At 35.8% G+C, this 18,849-nt stretch overlaps 2 protein-coding genes across 12 annotated transcripts; one reads left to right on the top strand and one right to left on the bottom strand.

The window, feature by feature from the left end:
* Positions 1-430: 430 nt before the first annotated feature.
* LOC147563981 (Pentatricopeptide repeat (PPR-like) superfamily protein) lies at positions 431-4,609 on the bottom strand. Of its 9 annotated transcripts, none has more exons than XM_086642577.1 (5): positions 4,162-4,609; positions 3,603-3,738; positions 1,296-3,467; positions 1,104-1,202; positions 431-865 (listed from the first exon to the last, which is right to left on the bottom strand). In XM_086642577.1, exon 3 carries the CDS (start codon positions 3,094-3,096, stop codon positions 1,747-1,749), a length of 1,350 nt encoding a protein of 449 aa, XP_086498703.1. In that variant the 5' UTR covers positions 3,097-3,467; positions 3,603-3,738; positions 4,162-4,609; the 3' UTR covers positions 431-865; positions 1,104-1,202; positions 1,296-1,746. The 9 variants fall into 9 exon arrangements, with proteins under 9 accessions (XP_086498703.1, XP_086498711.1, XP_086498666.1 ...); XM_086642585.1 differs by lacking the exon at positions 4,162-4,609 and having other exon boundaries at positions 431-845; positions 1,296-1,500; positions 1,541-3,467; XM_086642540.1 differs by having other exon boundaries at positions 431-845; positions 961-1,202; positions 1,296-3,738; positions 4,162-4,274.
* Positions 3,938-18,397, top strand: LOC147563980 (ADP-ribosylation factor GTPase-activating protein AGD4-like). Of its 3 annotated transcripts, none has more exons than XM_086642448.1 (20): positions 3,938-4,583; positions 4,781-4,837; positions 5,765-5,841; positions 6,142-6,242; positions 7,074-7,144; positions 7,618-7,680; positions 9,008-9,052; positions 10,041-10,106; positions 10,680-10,727; positions 10,834-10,929; positions 11,019-11,060; positions 12,345-12,560; positions 12,830-12,946; positions 13,794-14,012; positions 14,478-14,564; positions 14,660-14,935; positions 15,952-16,070; positions 16,948-17,038; positions 17,431-17,891; positions 18,001-18,397. In XM_086642448.1, exons 2-20 carry the CDS (start codon positions 4,790-4,792, stop codon positions 18,107-18,109), a joined length of 2,352 nt encoding a protein of 783 aa, XP_086498574.1. In that variant the 5' UTR covers positions 3,938-4,583; positions 4,781-4,789; the 3' UTR covers positions 18,110-18,397. The 3 variants fall into 3 exon arrangements, with proteins under 3 accessions (XP_086498574.1, XP_086498581.1, XP_086498587.1); XM_086642455.1 differs by having other exon boundaries at positions 4,366-4,583; positions 14,678-14,935; XM_086642461.1 differs by having other exon boundaries at positions 4,404-4,583; positions 7,074-7,234.
* The last annotated feature ends 452 nt before the right edge of the window (positions 18,398-18,849 follow it).

Genomic DNA, 18,849 nt, shown 5'->3' with positions numbered 1-18,849 from the left:
TAATTTAAACAATAAATAAAATAGATCTATTTCATTCTATTGGGTCTCAAAACCATATAAAGATCCTTAAAGTCATTACATTTGGATGACATTGATACATCATGAATATAATATGCAATACATCATGAATTTGGATGAACACTATAACCGCTATATTACCAAGATTTATCCCATTTAGACAATAAATAAAATAGGTCTAAGAATAGATGGGCTTTGAGACCCCCTAGAATGACCCTAAGAATATTTATATGGTTTTAGGGTCCAAGATATCTTAATATGATAATTATAGTGCTCATCCAAATTCATGATGTATTGCATATTACATTCATGATGTATCAATGTCACCCAAATGTAATGACTCATGGAGTACAATAGAAAAAAAAAAGTCGTAAGGGTCTCATAATTTCGTGAATATTTTGTGCGTATCTTATGATGTAAAAGATGGACTTCTACTGATATGTTATATAGTGGTAAGTTCCATTGATTTGCAACAATAGCAGCGGGCGGCCGCTATACACGAAAATAATACCAAGGAAAATAATTTGGTGTGGATTCTACATCAGACAATTAAGCAAACTAAAAAGAAAAAGGCGAGAGTGATATACTGCCATTACCTCTGATGCCGAATTGAGATGTACTTTTGCTTGATATAATTGTCACCAGTTTATCTAATAAAAATTCGAGCTTTCTGTTGGCAAATATTGGGGAAGGGTAAAAGCATAGTCGCATCAGTCTTGATCTTCCGTCATTTCTTCTCTCAACTTCTATACTGGTTCCCTCATGTAGATGGTGCTTTTTTCCTCGTCTCATTGTGTGAACTGTGAACCCGCTTAAATCAAACTAACCTAAAATCAACCAAAATCAACTACTCAGATAAATCAGACAAAAACAAACATTCAAAATTAGACTCAAGTCAATCTAGACCACAAATCTGACTTCAAAAAAAAAACATTGCCATACTGTATCAACTTGGATTGAACTTTCATTATCACAGATTAGAGGTTAAACAAGAAGCAAGAAAAGGTTAAACACTCATAAAAGAAACATAATACAAAGACAAGGTACATAAACTTGAAATTCATAATTCATATGGTAGGTAATACCTCACTGATTTTGCTCAGTCTAGAAACATTCACATATCTTATTGTTCTTTTTAGCAACTTATTAATTTTCAAAGAACAATTTTTTCGTACAGTCCACACCTAAAATAGAAAATTAAATTTCGACGAAAAGAAATTAGAGTATATCAGATTTCATATCAAGTTGTAAAGAAGATTAAGTGAAAACATATTTACCTCAAACAGAAAATAAATGCTTCAAGAAATGGCCTCCAGATGTATAGTGCTCAAGCATTCTCGACAGATCTTCCCGGCTGAGGAAAACAAAACCGTTTCCACCGGTTTGTCTATTAATTACAAACCCTCTTTCCAATATCTCAGTGACAACGTGTTCTGTGCTATACCAAAATAATGGATTTCCACTATGAGCATATTTTGCAATCTGTGTTCTTTTTCTAAAGTCCTTGTTCCTTAATAAACACATCTCATTGTCTGCTTACCTGTCCTACAATCCATCTTCCTTGATAAGAACATTTCATAGGTTGTGTTCATGTCCTAAAGTCTTCGATGATGCCGTCCTAGGGTTTTCAAAGCCGTCGGAACGCCTTCCTTCAAACTGGTATTAGAGCACAATGAAGTGTTACTCGGCCAAGAAACGTCTTTCTCCAATCTCATTCTTTTTGGTGAATCAGACTCCACCATAAAGATGGCCATCAATATCAGGAAGGAAACCTCTTTCCACCATTTCTTCTTTAATAATTTCGTAAGTTGTCCTATTTGGGACCAAACCTTTCTCCAACATCTCGTTAAGAAGGCCATTTGCTACTTCAAGCTTACCTTTTTGAGAGAATCCTTTGATCAACAAATTATAAGTTACAACATTAGGCCGTTTTCCTTCTTTCTCCATTCGTGTTCGTGTATTCCAAGCCATGCTTAGATTTCCTTCTTTACAAAACCCATCTATCAAAGTATTGTAGGTCACATGACTTGGTTTCACCCCCATTTCAATCATCTCATTTAAAAGCCTAACTCCCTTTCTTGATCCTCCTTTCCCGCAGAATGCACCAATCAGAATATTATAGGTCACAAGATCAGCTTTCACATTCTTGTCCCGCATCTCATCAAGAAGATTACTAGTTTCATCCATGTTTCTCTCTCTACAATAGCCAGAAATCAAACAATTATACGTTGATACATCCTCCGGGTAAATATCTCTCCTTAACAACATTGATCTATGTAATTCAAGTGCTTCCTCTATTTGACCAGCTTTACAGTATGAATCCATTAAAGTATTGTATGTAATGGTGCTAGGAACTAGACGTTTATCTGTCATACCATCAAACAACGCCCGAGCTTCTTTTAATAATCCTTTCTTGCCAAACCCATTAATAATTGCATTATATGTAACAACATTAGGCTCCACATTTTTAGCCAACATTTCGTTCTTCAATCTAAGTGCCTCTTCGGGCTTGCCTTCGTTGCAGAGCCCATTAATCAATGAATTATAAGTCACCACATTGGGTTTCATTTCTTGTTGACTCTTCATCTCCTCAAACAACTTCATAGCTGCAGATACATTTCCATCTTTGCAATATCCATCAATGAGTGTGTTGAAAGTTACCTCATTTGAGAAGACTTTCTTAGAGACCATTTCTTTGAGAAGTGCATCAGCTTTGTACATCTTCCCTGCCCGACCCATCTTGCAGTAACCATCAATAAGGGTATTATAAGTGATTACCGACGGTGAGATACCCCAAACCTTCATGTCCTCTACCAGATCCCCTGCTTTCTGCAATTTTCCAGCTTTACATAGACCGTTAATCACAGTATTGAAGGTGATCAAATTAGGGGTTATTCTCCTCCTAATAATCTCCTTATAAACTTTTTCTACGCTTTCAATACCAGATTGCTTAACCAGAGCATTCAACAAGGGATTACACGATAATAGAGATAATCTGAAGCCATAATCACCACCCCTTTCAAAAGCTTCCAAAGCAAACTCGATCTTTGAATTCTTTGTGTAAGCCAGAACCAACATATCCACAATGAGCGAATTATCAATCCTCCTGGGTGAAACCGATATTGATGAAAGAGTATGGAAAATGGAAGAAATAGAGTGACTTTCACTCTTAACAAGGATGTCAAGTTGTGACCTAATCTCACTGTATCTCTTGGCATCTGCTAACAAATGCAAGAGCCTACAATATAATTCAAGACCATAAGATATCTTGAGTTCCTTCTGCGACCACCGAAAGTACCTAAGAATTATCTCTATGTCGACTTCCTCTGTTTCAAATAATAGATTTAGAAATCTAATAGGATTTGTTTTTGCAATAATGCTTTTTAACTCACGCCAATGTTGTTTCCTCACTAGCTCAGATACCTTATATCCATCAAACAACTCTATATCTGAACCCAAACAAGTGAAGAATCTGAGTTTATGACAACTAAGAAGAGAAACCCCAATTGGATAATAAGAACAACCCTTGGTGTAAATGCAAGACAAGAGTTTCAGAGAACGAAAACAAGAGTGAGTATACATACTTTCTGATTCAGCAATCTCTAGAACCAATGTTCGAAAAACCCCACCTCCTTTTGAGATCACTATTTCAAAATTGTCGATCACCCTTCACTTTCTAATACATCCCCATGAGACTTTGATCACAAAAACTGTGTTATGCTGCATTATGATCACATTAAGCAAATGGGTATACATCAAAAGATCGAAAAAATGTTCTTAAGAGTGGAAGTATATGGTGGATTCATTAATTCTAGCATTGTAAAGATAGAAACATAACTGCAAAAGCTGTCATTGGGTACCTTCAAATTAATCTTTAAGTACAATTCTTTTATGGGGTTAGTTTCTCATCATCATTTAGCCAAATAGATAAGCTGCATCAAAAAAAGGAAGGGAAAAAAACCCCCCAAAAACTATACAACTCAATTTAAATCATTCAAGGAACGAAAAAACCCTAAAATCTATAGTAGAACCAAAATTAATCCCAAACAACAGTGATGAAATGTTTAAAACTATGCATAAAAATCGGAACGGATGAGGAGAGAGTTATAAATAAGAAAAAAAAAAAAAAAAGAGGATTTTTACCTGTGCATTTTAGGGATCAACAGAAACCGAAATAATAACCAAATTAGCCCTAATCTCAAATATCGAAATCTGGCGGTAATCTCAAATATCGAAATCTTCGAAGTTCAAGCCACGGTTCAGTTCGAACTTTGAATAAACATTAAATGGGATTGGGGCTTGGTCTTGGGCTTAGTCCAAGTTGCCGGGCTAGGCCCAAACCCATTAGACTGATAATGTGATCGTTGTGATAAAAAAAAGAAGAAATACTTATCTGTTGTTTAAAAGGATTCGTTTCAATTTTTAAAATACTTGCGATTACTTTCGATTTCGTTCATCTTTCTATTCATCTCAATTTGTCTTCGATTACTCTTTCAGAATTTTTCGTTATCGATTTCTAGAGGATTTCAGTTCGATTTGATTTCTCTTGATCGTGAAATAAACAGGTAACAACAATCTTCATCTTTTCTTTACGTAGATCGATTTCTTCATTGTTTTTGATTCCTAAAAATTTGATTTACGGATGAAATTCTCTCAATTAGTAGCTACCTAGATCGGATCTGACCTAAAAAACTAGAAAGAGAATATGAACATTTCTCTGTTATTCATAATTTACATTGACTTATCGTTCTTCTCGTTCTAGAGAAAAGTAATGGCGACTTTTGTCAAGCTTGATGATTCACCTATGTTCCGGAAACAGGTTGGTTTCTTTCATTTTGATTATCATGTTTTGAATTTGTTCGAATTTTGTTTACTCTAGATGCTGATTTGAGGATTGATATTGAAATTGCTTATTTATTAGTAATAAGAAGCCCTAATTGTTATGAAGCTAAGAGGTTATTGGATCTCCATTTATGCTCCATCTGAATAATAGAGGTTCTGAATTGTTTCTCTAAGCAAAAGCTCTTTCTTTTACCAGTGATAGATCCAAATATATTTTTTGAACTAGACATGTATAAATTAGTTCATTATACTCAGTAGGGAAAAGATAGAAGAACCTTCATTTTTCTTTTAATGATTACTGGGTGGATATTTAAAAAAAAAATAGATCTCTCTCTCTCCTTCATCTGAAGTTAAACTTGGTGGACTTTTAGCTGCCGGGTTTCTGAATGGATTGTTTACTCTGCTTGCGTGGTGAAAGATTAGGCGTTTTCCATGTAATGCTTCTGATATGGCAATCATAAGGATAAACGATAATATTTGTTCTTTATATTTCTATGTAGTGCCTTTCATATTGGAATATTAGATGATAGACCACAAGAACATAGAGTTTTGTACACTTAGAATTTGGAAATGGGTGACCGGCGCCATAATGGCAAGTTATAATAGGGGGCCAAAAAAGAAGCTGGTCACAAAGTAGGGGGCCAAATAGGAAATAACTCAAAAAAAAGTCAATAGCATCGAAGTATGACATGTTTGAAAAGTTGAAGATCTGTTCTTCTAGGTAATCTCATCAACCAGAGATAAGTGTTTTCTCTAAGTTTCCGAGGTGTCATCTCTTATTCTTTTCAATTACTAAGGTTTTATTTCTTTAGTTCTATATTGGGATATAAATAATCAGTGTTTCTTTTATCACGATCCGTTAGAGCATGATTGATCTTACTCTTTCTTTCTTCCTCCTCTGCAGATACATACTCTTGAACAAACTACGGAGGAGTTAAAAGATCGCTGCCACAAGTATCAAAAAGGATGTAGTAAATTTATGTGAGTAACCGCCACTATATTTATTCTCTCGAATACTGCATTTGCGAATTACATTTTTCACTTCTGTGTAAGTCGTTGCCATGTATCAATAAACTGATGAACGCCCATGTTATATGTTCTGGTACCTATTAGGGTTATTGAATTCTTTGAGGTGATTTGATTACATAGAGTTACAAGTTTGCCTGTATCTTTCTTGCCCATGTGCTCACATGCATTGTGTTTATATTATCTTCACTCTTATGCCCTTAGTGCCCATTGCGCAAAAGCATTGATCACCAATTGATTACTCCATCCTTGCAGGGGATCACTTGGACAAGCATGTGAAGAAGATATGGCATTCGCTGATTGTTTAGAAGCATTTGGGGGTGGATGTGATGATCCTGTCAGTGTATCAATTGGAGGTTGTTCATTTATTTCAGTTTTATCTAGTTCTCATTCTGTGTATGTCTACGTTATCTCCTTTATCTTTGATGAGATTCATTTGTCAGTCATATATTATTATCGCATGAACAAAGGCTGCCTTGTTTATATTACAGCACACTCGTCATGTCAGGCCAGCCAAGTTATGCTCCCGCTTTAACTGAATGTTTCGACTGATGAACACTACGACGTTGGAACCGAAAGGTTGTGAAATATAACCATGAATACTAAAGAACATATGCCAGTGTTTGACGATTAATCGTTTTGTTAGGCTATCTACTAAACTAAAAAGTGCACTAGGAACATTTGATATTTTGAACCACTCATGTGTAAGGATATACTACGAGTATGATATGTAGAATATAGTTACAAGATGTGACTTGCACGCTGCAGCTTAAGATTGGCAGTTTCAGCAGCAATATCTCCCTGGTCCAATATCAACTTGTTAACTATTTAGTAGATATAAACCTTGATGTTAAGCTCGTACAATTTGCAATTCAAATATATTTTGTTAATGAGGAATATGATCTTTTGCTGAACCATATCGTGAATCATCTCAACTTGTTAACTATCTAGTAGATATAACCTTGCTGAATTAATATACCTAGTAGATATATTAATTCAAATTTTCAAAAAAGAAGTATCATGAATCGAATTTAAAATAGTCATGTTCAGTTACATTTCAAAATATTTGTCCCCCTCCCCCACAAAACCATTATATTGGGGACTTTGAGCTTTTATGAATGTCTTCTATTACGGTATTACGTACAACACTTGCAAAGCTTTCTGCTAATATGTTCTTACTGTGGTAGGACCTGTCATATCCAAGTTCATTACTACATTTCGCGAGCTTGGTTCTTACAAGGAACTTTTGCGCTCCCAAGTAAGTGATGCTCAATGACTTCGAGAGTTTGCCACAAGAAGTGTTTTCAGGAATTTCATTGTACTTCACTTCGCAATATACTCACTTTAGGTACATTTTGTTGTTGCAGCTTGTTAGGAATAAAATCTTATGTTGTTTAAATTTTGAATATTTTTGCTTCCAACTTCACCTATCTAAGATATTTTATAAGATACAAACTAATGCACCACTTATTGTTATTCCACATTGTGTACTAGGATTTACGTTCATTACGTCACCTATCCTCTTTGTTACTTGCAACTGATCATCACTTCCTAGTGGCTCCATATAGCTGGTTTAGCGTTCTTGCTCTTGTATTGCAATTTAAATTCTACCACCAGCCTTTGTTTCATGTGCTCCACTGACCTTAAGTGCACCACCTAAACGATAGGAGAACTTGGTATTTTCAGATTTTCCTAACCTGCATTTCTTTCACGTTCTTATTGTACCGATAGGTGGAGCATTTGCTAGTCGACCGTTTGACGCAGTTCATGACTGTTGATCTTCAAGAAGCAAAGGTACTAAATTTCTTCTTAATTTCTTGACGTAACTCAATAGTTTCCCGCACTTTTTATAGCTATTAATTAAATGATGATTGTATACGCGATCACATGTCAGTTCGATTCATGAGCAGTTGCACCACGATAGACCTTTTCGTTGTCATAACACTTTTTTCATCCATTGGTACGATAACTGGTTTCTTCAATATGCAGACCTCTTGTATAATAGTGAATATAATTTCGATGACATTGTATATTAGTGAATAAAATACTAGAACTGGTCATAGATAGTAATTTCTTCGAAAATTTGTAAGATATTAAAGGAAAACAAAAGATCTAAGAGAGAAATCCAATTAATGACCCCGAAGGATGGTTTAAACTTTGGCAGTCTGTATCAGTTTATTTTCCATGCAACTTCCTCCGTTTATGCCTTTAAACACTAACACCAAGAAAGAATATTAACAAGTAGTGTATAGGGGAATATCTATTGAAAACAGTAAGTTCTATTCACCATTTGCGAGAAGATAGAGAAAGAGGGAGTATCAGTTCTAAGCATTCTTACTATCAATTCTCAGAGCACAAAAGTTTAGGAGAACCTAAGGCAATGGAATGTGGAACACTAAATCGCTGATTTGGTTCAAACCTGATCATAGTAATGAATGCTGGGATCAATTTAGTATGTTACTTACACCATTGAAAGCTGACTAAGTCTTCGAAACTTGGTAAAACAAGTTTATTCCACTCGGAAGAAAAACCAAAGCCTTACATGGGAGGTGCACCAATTTGTCACTTATGCTATTGCTGTCTTAATTAGTACTTCAATTTTGCGCTTTTTCTTATATTGGCCAAAAATAGTATGTACATGATTTTTTAGCACTTTCCCGTGATCAATTTTAAACCATGCCCCTATAAATCTGTGGAAACATGTCATTGTCATTCCTTGATTTGCTTTCTTTTACTTAACCTATTTAACATTAAAAGCTTAAAACCCTTGTTTTTTGCTGAGTCATATAAGAAAACTTGTGATGCTGGATTACTAGCAGTTACATAAATTGGTCTAGTATGAGGTTTTCATGTGTACACATATTTGTACTTGCAGTCTAGGTTATGTCATTTTTGTATAATTTAACAAAAACAGGACCTTATTCTAATGCATGGCACTAGTAATTTCAGATGTCCATGTTAACCTGCAGGTAGATTTTTGTATTAGGGAGTTGTGTTGTGGATTGGCTATTGTTATTTACTCACAAATTCTAGATGCATGAAAGGACTTTGAAGTGTATTAGCTCGTTATAGCCTTGTAGGAAATATGTTTTGACACTGACAAGGACTTTATGTTCCATAGGAGTCTCGTCGACGCTTTGACAAGGCAACACATGCTTATGATCAGGTATGTTTAGGTATAAGTACTTACATACTATTTTCTGTATGAGAATCACTAGAATGTTTTTTTTACTTTTCTCCATCAAACAGTTTGGTCCTGTCGTCCTGATTTCTATAGTGATGTAAGGCAGAGTTGCTCTAAAATGTGAAGCATCTCTTCGTGAACTGTAAAGTTTCCAAGCTAAAATGTGATATTGTGATCTTCAAGTGCACCTACTTTTCTATCCTCATCTTCTTGAGAAGATCATCTCAATTTTGATCGTTTCCACTTTTAGCTTGGACATATGTTCTCTTAAATAGAGTAAGGAGACGCAGGACCATACTTGCTTATCAGATATAGTGGCTGCACTTGCAAAAGCTTTATAGCTAAGAGATTTCATATCTTCTTTAAGACTGATTTTTGGGTTTTTTTTCTAGTCTTCTCATCCCCAAAAGTAGTTTCTTTATTTCCATAATCCCTACAGGACGGGGAAGAGAGTTAGCTCTCACAAGACCTTTTTGATCAGTGACCTGGATGGACTTTTCCAGGATAGGAAGTTCTCTTCAAACAATTCCCTAAGCCTCCAGCCCTCCATGCATAATTAGGAAGAATCCCAAATTGACTCCACACTGTAGCCGATAAGTCACATTGAAATAGCGCAGAGTATTCTTCTGTTACTTTGCCCCCACAAGCATCTATTAACCGGAGTAAACCGATTCGTTAAAGTCTACATTTACAGTTTAGTTTACTTAGGTAAGCCTCTGAGCAGATTACAAAAGCACTTCGGGTATTTACCCGCTAAGTTTCTTGACATGTATGGTGTACCTATATAATCGAGGATTCGAGGGAAACATAGTTATGTAGGCAAGCCCGTTTTAAAATTATTAAAGCCTATCTGTCATTGTTGACCTAAATTGGTTTGCTCATCCTCCCCTTGTGTTCTTAAGGATGAATTTGGTCTTAATGCGATAAACTTTTAGAGCTTTACTTATTGTTGTTGGGAATATGTGATTAGGCACGTGAAAAGTTCATGTCATTGAAGAAGGGAACACGTCCTGAGGTTGTTGCCGAACTAGAGGAGGTATGTGTTTCTCGTTTTATCAGTCTCTATGCTGAGCTGATCACACATTTTCTTTTTCCTACGGCCTACCAAGTTGTAAAACATGGTGTTCTTATTGAGTTATTGTTTATGTTACACATTGATTAATGACAACATCTACATTGTTCTCCTTGCAAGAACTGAATGTCACTGACTGTTCTTTACTTCCAGAACTTCATATGCATAGGAACATGTAACAAAAAGCAAAATTATGAAATGGAAGGAAGGGTTGTATATCTGATTCCACAATGGGATACAAATCAAGCGAATCAAACTGTTGACAAAGGGCAAATGGATTGACACCCAACTCAATTGTCTAATTTAATATTTATATAGTTGGTCCGCGAAAAAAATTTGCTTGTGTAGTTGTTTTCAGATAGGAGAAATAATCAAATAAAGACTTCTTTATTACTGGCGGATATAGGTAGTTGTCAATTGTAATTAGTAGAGAATTCTCAACTTAGAGATGAGCTAGTACTTACTAAGTCATAGAGCATTGTCTATCCACGGTAAGATTTACCCAGTAATTATGTTTCCATTTCTGATTTCATGCAGGATCTACAGAACTCTAAGTCAGCATTTGAGAGGTGCCGCTTCAATCTAGTATGTACTTTATATTTGTTTTTCTCCATTTTATCATCAGCTGAGTTATCTATTGGAAATTTACGAGTATTAAGGAATTACTCCTCTGTGGTTCTAAGGAATTCAGGTACATGCCCTCCACAATATTGAGTCCAAGAAAAAGTACGAGTTCTTGGAGTCTGTCAGTGCCATAATGGATGCTCATCTTAGATATTTTAAACTGGTGGGTCTTGAAAGTATAATTATTAACTCAGATGGCTAAATTTCATTAGTCAGCATTATTGTCATTGGCTGAAGCATTTTTCTTTTCAGGGATTTGAGCTTTTGAGCCAGATGGAACCATTCATTCACCAGGTAAGAAAATAATAGTAGGCCTTGGTTGGTTTTGGGTAGTACTTGTGCAAGGAATTCCTGAACTTGAAAAACTGCTTATGTCTGAAGTCTGAACACCCGCTCCCGAGGCTAAATGGCCTGGCGTAGGAAATCTTCTTAGTCAACTTAACCTATATATTGAAATCCATAAATCTTTTTGTGTTTAAGCCATTTCTTGTTGTTGTTGACTACTTACAGTCTGGGCGAATGTAACTTGTCAGATGGTTGGGACTTATTATCCAACTCACTCGTCTTTATAACCTAGGTGACCTTATTTTAGGGTTTGGGGAATCCAGACATTTGTTATCTCGTCCTTTTATGTCCTTGTAATCCTTTTGTTGGCATGGGCAATAAAGTAGCTATATGGATGACTTAGATTAAGTTCTGGCCAAAACACGTTTAGCCATTTAGCAACCAGAAAACACAGTGAATAATCATAAAGTAATAAATGGTAGTAAGCAGTAGCACTCTGCAGTACAGGTTTTCACTTTCCATTTACTCGGGAAAAGAAAAGTTAAATCCTGCAGGAATAAGCCCATTCATAGGCCCTAATGGGCAGCTTCATTTGATCTTTCGATCGTAATCAGATTTACACTCTAGTTTATTCTACTATCTTATCTCAACCTGCTGTGCAAGTTGATCCTACTAAAAGTAGATAACTAAATAAGATAATAACGAGAAAAATACTATCAACAACTGCTGATATTTATTATAATAATAACTACCTGAAACGCTTACTACCCTTAAACCTTCATGCAATACACGGCTGGCAATGTGTACCTCAAGTTTGTGCGTGTACCTTCCTCCTCTTCTTTGAGGAATAAACTCATTTGTGAGTCTTCTTTGTCCTCTTCCTTTCGGGTTCTTGCTGGAAGGTGACTTACCCCTAATTGTCCATGGGCACGACTGGACATGTCTCTCTAAGTCTAGCATAACTGCTTGTCCTCAAAGATGCTCCATCGAGTTGTTTGCTTGTTTTTCGTTTTGTTGCTTTGGAAGCCTAACCATCTGAGTTAAAAGGGGCATGCATCTAGCATACTCTTCTATTGTAGCTCTAACTAGTTTTGATCAGCCAACCCAACCAAGTAACTCAGGGATTGTAACTGGACTGGGAGTAGCCCGAGCTGTTACAGGGTCGAATGCCCGAGTTTACATATCTGGTCCCCAAGGGTGCGTCTGCATCAAATAAAACGAAATGATTGACTGGAAAAGTATGGTGCTCTTATTGATATGCATTCTTAAAGGTAACGTGTTTCCTGATCTCAGGTATTGACGTATGCCCAACAATCTAAAGAAGTGGCTAATATTGAACAAAACAAACTCGCAAAGAGGATTCAGGAATTCAGGACACAGGTTGAGCTGGACAACTTAAGAGCTTCTAGTAATATGGAAGCCTCGACTGCTAGTGATGGTAAGCATGTCACTGCCATTAGCTCGCACAAAAACATCGAGGCACTGATGCAGTCTACAACAAACGGGATGGTAAATTTTATTATACATATGTTGCATTTATTTTACTCTTTACTTTTCGATGCTTCTCCGCCATGGGTCTCTTCTTACTTGGAACATCCTTAATTTATTTTCGATCATTATCCCCATTAAAAAAAATTCAGTCATTATGATGAATATTATTTTCTTTTTGAAATTTTCAGCTAAAAATCTTATTCAACTTTCACCCTGCTTTCTCTCGCTTTAATGAATTTAGGATTCTTCAGTTACTTACTGGAAGAAGATATCTTCTTTATTTCCAGGTTCAGACAATCAAACAAGGGTATCTCTTTAAACGATCTTCAAGTCTACGAGGAGATTGGAAGAGGAGATTCTTTGTCTTGGACAGTCGTGGAAATTTGTATTACTATCGAAATAAGGTAACAGAACCTGTACATAGTAGCTAGAAGTCCTGACTGGAAGGCCATTTCTGTTCACTGAGTCTGCATTTGTTTAAGTCTCTCAATAGTATTCGCCGATAAAGTATTAGTCTATGTTAATATCTTGTTTGATTAGTGTAACAATTGTCAATTCAAAAGTAAATATTGTTGCAAAATAAAGGTTTTAATAGAAAATATATGTGGACAATTGTAACACCACTTTGAGATTCTAATAGGTGGTTGGGTCGGTGTCAAACTGTCAATACCTGTACCAGTATCCATTTTACTGCTTATACATAAAATATCTTGTGCACTGATCGTATATGTTCTTTCTGTAATTCTATATCTTCTCAAGAAAAGTATTTTAAGCAAATTCTGGAGAGAATACAGAACAGTATGTATATATTTATAATATGTAATTGCCTCTTTTGCATCTACTTTCTACAACAAAGTCATTACAACTTGCAGTGACTGGGGTGTCTTATTCTGCTCCATCATTGTTGAAACAGAATCACAGGCTTCATGATATTGAACAGAATCAACAGATGATCAACTATGTCCACACTCTAGCACGAGAATCACTATGGAAACAGGAGTACTGATAGAAAGAAATTGTTTCGAGTATTTTGACCATTATAGCTTTAAACTAACATTACATTAGGTTGAAATAACAACCCCTCTTGCCACTTTTGCATGTTATTCACAAGGGTTGTTTTTGATACACGCATGCGATGTTGTTCCTATTATGCTCCAATATTTCTTGCTCTGAATTTCTGCTTTACTTTTTCATTACTTTTATAGTGCTTCTATGTAGTTATGCATCAAATGATTGCGTATATTTTATCAGGGTCCTCAATCATATCAATCAACTGGTGGATATGAACATGCCAGTAGTGTTTTTGGTAGGTTCAGAGCAAAGCACCAGAGGTCATCATCAATGAGTGAAGAGTACCTTGGTAGCCATACTGTTGATCTCCGGACGTCAACAATAAAGATTGATGCAGAGCACACAGACCTCCGGCTATGCTTCAGAATAATATCTCCAGCACAAACTTACACTTTGCAGGTGATTGTTAAGTGTTGTTCTGATAGTGCCTCCTGCACGAGTCTTAATAGTTGCAACATTAAAAGGGACCCACTTGACGGCCCAGACAATCTTTTGAAGTTCTATTTGGTGTGAACTTGACAAGTATTTGTTGATAGAATTGCTCTTCTGAACCATAAACAATAAAGTGGATCTTATAAGTCACTAGTTTACCATATAGATGGTATGGGAGACCATCCTTTGTTACTGTAATCTCTTGCCGACATGGTGATGATTATTAACCAGTAAAATTTTATTCATTTTGGTGATTTGATTCCTTATATCTTAGATACAAATCGATTATCAGCTATTCACTTCGTTCTTCAAAGGATTTTTTCCTTTCAATGGATGTAATACTGAAATTACGGATAATCTTAGATAATATACTCTTTTTTTTCTTGTTCTTATTTTCTTTTGCCATGACAAATTTTCCCTTTCTTTTGGTAGGCTGAGAATGAAGCAGAGAGGATGGACTGGGTTGATAAAATTACTGGAGTTATCGTGTCTCTTCTAAATACTGCTTTACAAGAGCAGGTTAACATTTTTCTTAGTTCATTGTTTGAAAATTAATTTTATGTTGTAGTTCATGAAACCTCTCATATCTTACGAAACTACTTGTGAATATATAGCCCTTTGTTCCTGGTCAGAAGGATATGGGCGGTAACAGCTCTTTCAATGGTGTGGGGCGTGGGTCTTCGTTACTCAATGGCCAAGAAAATGTTGAGGATGTTACCATCGTTAAAGAACAAGATAGTGTGTCAACTATTCTCAGAGAAATTCCTGGAAATGACCTTTGTGCAGAATGCAGTGGTCCAGAACCTGATTGGGCTTCTCTGAACCTTGGAATTCTTTTGTGCATTGAATGTTCTGGTGTTCACCGGAATCTTGGAGTTCACATTTCAAAGGTATAAGATCTTTCAATTTTGGAACTACCTGTTCCTCTGATTATTTCTCATTCGTCTTAAGACTTCTAATCTATATATCATGGACACTGCTACCGGTAATCGGGTATCAGCATTGAAAATCTTTCTTCCTTCTGGTAAATGTTTTGAAAAACTTTCAAGCCGTACGCCTTGAGGCATCAGGTCACCTTGAGGCAAGGCGGTCACACCTGACGCCTCAAGGCTTACGTATTTGAACGCAAGCATAATATGTCTGCATCTGAAGTCACCTGTTATTTTGTTTATTAAACACTTAGGACTTGATATTATAGCAGTAAAGTAGAAAATAAGGAAAAAGCCCCTTATCGGATTTGAACCGATGACTTACGCCTTACCATGCCGTTACTCTACCGCTGAGTTAAAAGGGCTCATTTGATTCAATTCTGAATGCACCACTAGCAACTATGAGTCTACTGCACGTACAGATGTACCTATGTATATAATATATATATATATATATATATATATATATATATACATATATACATATACATATGTATAAATAGCGGCTCGTTCAGAAACAAGAATTTTTTTGACTTAACATTTTGACTTAAGAAGTCTACGAAAAAATGCTTATTTATGTTTATACTACATAATTGATATCATTTTCCTTACAAAAGAAATATTTTACTCCTTTTACACGTCGAGGCGCCACGCTTTGTGAGAGCAAACCACATTGAGGGGCGTAAAAACTTATTTAAAACATTGCTTCTGGTTGCCCCTTTCCAAGTTAAAATATAAAAATAAATCCTTACTTAGAGGTAATAGTAGTTTTGATACCAATAGGTAGAAGAATGTAAAGGAATAGAAATCCTAACCTAAATAACGCATAAATCCCAATTACATAGGAAGGAGCGTCTGATTAAAAAAGATTCAATTAATGTGGTTGGCCTGATCTTGCCCGTGTAGAGGCCCATGAGTTGATGACTCTTGCTCGGTTTACATTGGCAAAGTTATCTGTTTTTTTTCTTGTGCTGCAGGTTAGGTCCATCAAGCTGGATGTCAAGGTTTGGGAGCCCACTGTTTTAGACTTATTCCGAACTCTTGGTAATGCTTACTGTAACTCTGTCTGGGAGGAATTACTACCTCAGTTTGAAAGGTAATTTTTAACAAGATGAATAAAGCATGAAACGTATTTATGTATTTTCTATTGAGGACATTTTCTTGAAACTAATGATGAAAGATTGCTCACATAGTTTTGTACTTCCTATACTTCATTAGTTAATGGTGCTTTGCGGAACCAGATAGAGGATTTCATTTCTTCAACATTATTTCTTTTATTTAGTGTTTATTTATGTATAAATATATGATCAGGAGTCCTGATGTGAACTAAGATCCTTAAGGGCACACTACTCTCATTAAATGATCTCTACCTTTACTTGTTTTCTTTACTTCTTTTTGTTACTTTTAGTTATCTACTTGTACAGATTGGGATCGAATGAAAGAAAAATGGGAAATTTGTGTGAGTTAGTAATTACTGGCCCGTCTTATATTCATGTTGCAGTGTTAGCCGAAAGTTAGCAGAACTATAAATAAGTTACTAGCTGACCAGTACATGTTCTTCGTGTTGGTATTTAGTACTTGCCATTGGACACCCTACGTAAGAAGGTCAAAATGAGGGCGGGGATGACATTACACATATTTCTGGTTGAAGATTAAATATAAATTTACTTTTTGATCAACAATTGAAGATGTTAACTCAGATTGGTGTTTATGGCCCTTCAAGACTTCAACTGCACAAGCGTTTGAGAAGAAATAGCCATATTAGTATCCAATCATGGCAAAGATACTAAATTGGAGTTTCGGTGTTATATAGCAAAGGTCAAAATTTCTTGTGACCCTGAGCCAAGTTGAATAAGGCTATAGGTTGTGATATGCTTTTGCACTAACAAATCTAGATTCTTCTCTTGAATATTTGTGTTCTGTTACTTAGTTCTCTGTGTTGTGGTTTCATTAATTAAGATATTTTCATGCAGAGAGGAAGAAGAACATGCAATCTGCTCTCTGATTAGAAAACCTGGACCAAAAGATGCTACTTCCAAAAGGGAAAAATATGTTCAAGCAAAGGTACTTTATCTGAAATTAAAAAATTGCATCATTTTGTAAATCTGTTTATCAGAAGATTTACATAAATGCCTTTGCCTTCACTATTACTCCAATGCCCAACCAAAGGGTTACTGCAATACCAATAAAAAAGGCGTTTATAGCTACTGGACGACAAACTCTTTGGAATTGGTACAAAACCTTAAAAGAATCCCCAACACTTGGTATTGTACGCATACTTGAAAGTGAAAGGTGTAAAAGGTATTTTGCCTGAAAGATACGTTTATGAGTCAGATTTTGACATAGCCAGATTGTTTCTTGTACTTATATATTCTCATTTCTTCATTTGCTTAAAAGTCGCAATAATAGAATACAAACCTCTTCTAATACGCTTCTACTTCGTTACATATATGCAGTACGTGGAGAAAGTACTTGTGAACAAAGAAGAAGCTAGCATTGGGATTCGTTCCCATGCCGTACGAATTTGGGAAGCTGTTGAAAGTAATAATATACAGGAAGTTTATCGACTCATTGTGACATCAGGCTTTGATATAAATACCGTCTATGAAAATGTGGATAAAAGAAATCAATACCACCTTGTCAGCTTACCAGATTCACAAAATGATATTCCACAGGAAGAGAAGAAGCAGTATGATCCGGCAACATGTCAGAGGATCATAGATTCCGATGATCCTGCAAGTTGTCTACAAGGTTGCTCTGTATTGCATTTCGCATGTCATTTGGGAAACCCTGTGATGCTTGAACTGTTGCTACAGTTTGGTGCTGACATAAATATGTGTGACTTCCATGGAAGGACTCCCCTACACCATTGCATTTTCAAAGGAAATAATTTACTAGCCAAGTATCTACTTAAAAGGTAATATATACAACCACTTTCTGCAGGAAAAACGATGGTAAATCTTCTGGTTTATTTTGTGGGTGATTCATTAATGTGTCATGTTTTTTATATGTTTATTATGGATCAGGGGTGCACATCCATCAATCAAAGACGGTGGTGGTCAAAATGCATTAGAACGAACAATGGAAATGGGAGCCATAACTGATGAAGAACTCTTCATTTTGCTTGTTCAGTGAATAAAAGTTGAAATCTAGCTTCTTGATTAGCAGTTTCGCCAGTAAGTTCGTTGTTGTCTCAATCTCGGTAATTGCAAGTGTGTGATCTTGGCTTCTGGCCAAAATGTTGTACTATTTATGCAATGAAGTGAAAAAAAAAACTAGTTGCTACGGAGTATCGAGTCATTGACAATACTCCCAGATTGATTCCCAAAGTAGATGTGTAAACGATGGGGTTGGAGACGAAGAATCCCATCTTTATGTGAACCATTCTTTTCATATGTAATTCATTTATTTGTTTTTGTGAAATACCCAAACTAGTTTCTACTTCCTTCAAGTTGTTGTTGAGATATATCTGTATTAGATAAGCTGGCAAAGCTGTACCTGTATTGCTGGTTTCTGCAATAATAGACAGATACAGCTTGGGAAAGGAGCAATTTGATTATTGTCTATGCGATCGAGTTCACTGCTATGTTCGTTGAAAACTGTGAGTTCTTGTGTAAGAAACCCATTTTGATTTGAAGAAGTGTTGTTCAGCAAATTAATCCGTTTATATTGATCTCTTAACAGAGGATTTAGTTCTAATAGATGATGTTAACTTCAATGCACAGCAGAATCAACCAGGAGGGAAAAAACAGAGCAATTAGTGTGGACTTGCCCTAAAAAATAATTTCGGTGTTGGATGACATTTTTGCCGGTTAGGAATAAACATGTTGGCCTCCTCTATGGTTTGTTTAAAGACAAAACTGACTAAAACTTCA

Source organism: Eschscholzia californica, unplaced genomic scaffold, assembly GCF_041429995.1.
Source record: "Eschscholzia californica isolate CP2 unplaced genomic scaffold, dmEscCali1.0.p SCAF_1, whole genome shotgun sequence".
NCBI classification, from domain to species: Eukaryota; Viridiplantae; Streptophyta; class Magnoliopsida; order Ranunculales; family Papaveraceae; genus Eschscholzia; species Eschscholzia californica.
The sequence above is the reverse complement of the archived record's forward strand: the minus strand, read 5'-3'. Positions and strand labels throughout refer to the sequence as shown.

Excerpts from the sequence above, each read along its gene's own strand:
- LOC147563981 (XM_086642523.1), bottom strand. The coding sequence starts at position 3,600 with ATGTATACTCACTCTTGTTTTCGTTCTCTGAAACTCTTGTCTTGCATT.
- LOC147563980 (XM_086642448.1), top strand. The coding sequence starts at position 4,790 with ATGGCGACTTTTGTCAAGCTTGATGATTCACCTATGTTCCGGAAACAG. Across the intron at positions 7,145-7,617 it reads AGGAACTTTTGCGCTCCCAA|GTGGAGCATTTGCTAGTCGA; the intron begins GTAAGTGATGCT and ends TTGTACCGATAG. Across the intron at positions 12,561-12,829 it reads AGTCTACAACAAACGGGATG|GTTCAGACAATCAAACAAGG; the intron begins GTAAATTTTATT and ends CTTTATTTCCAG.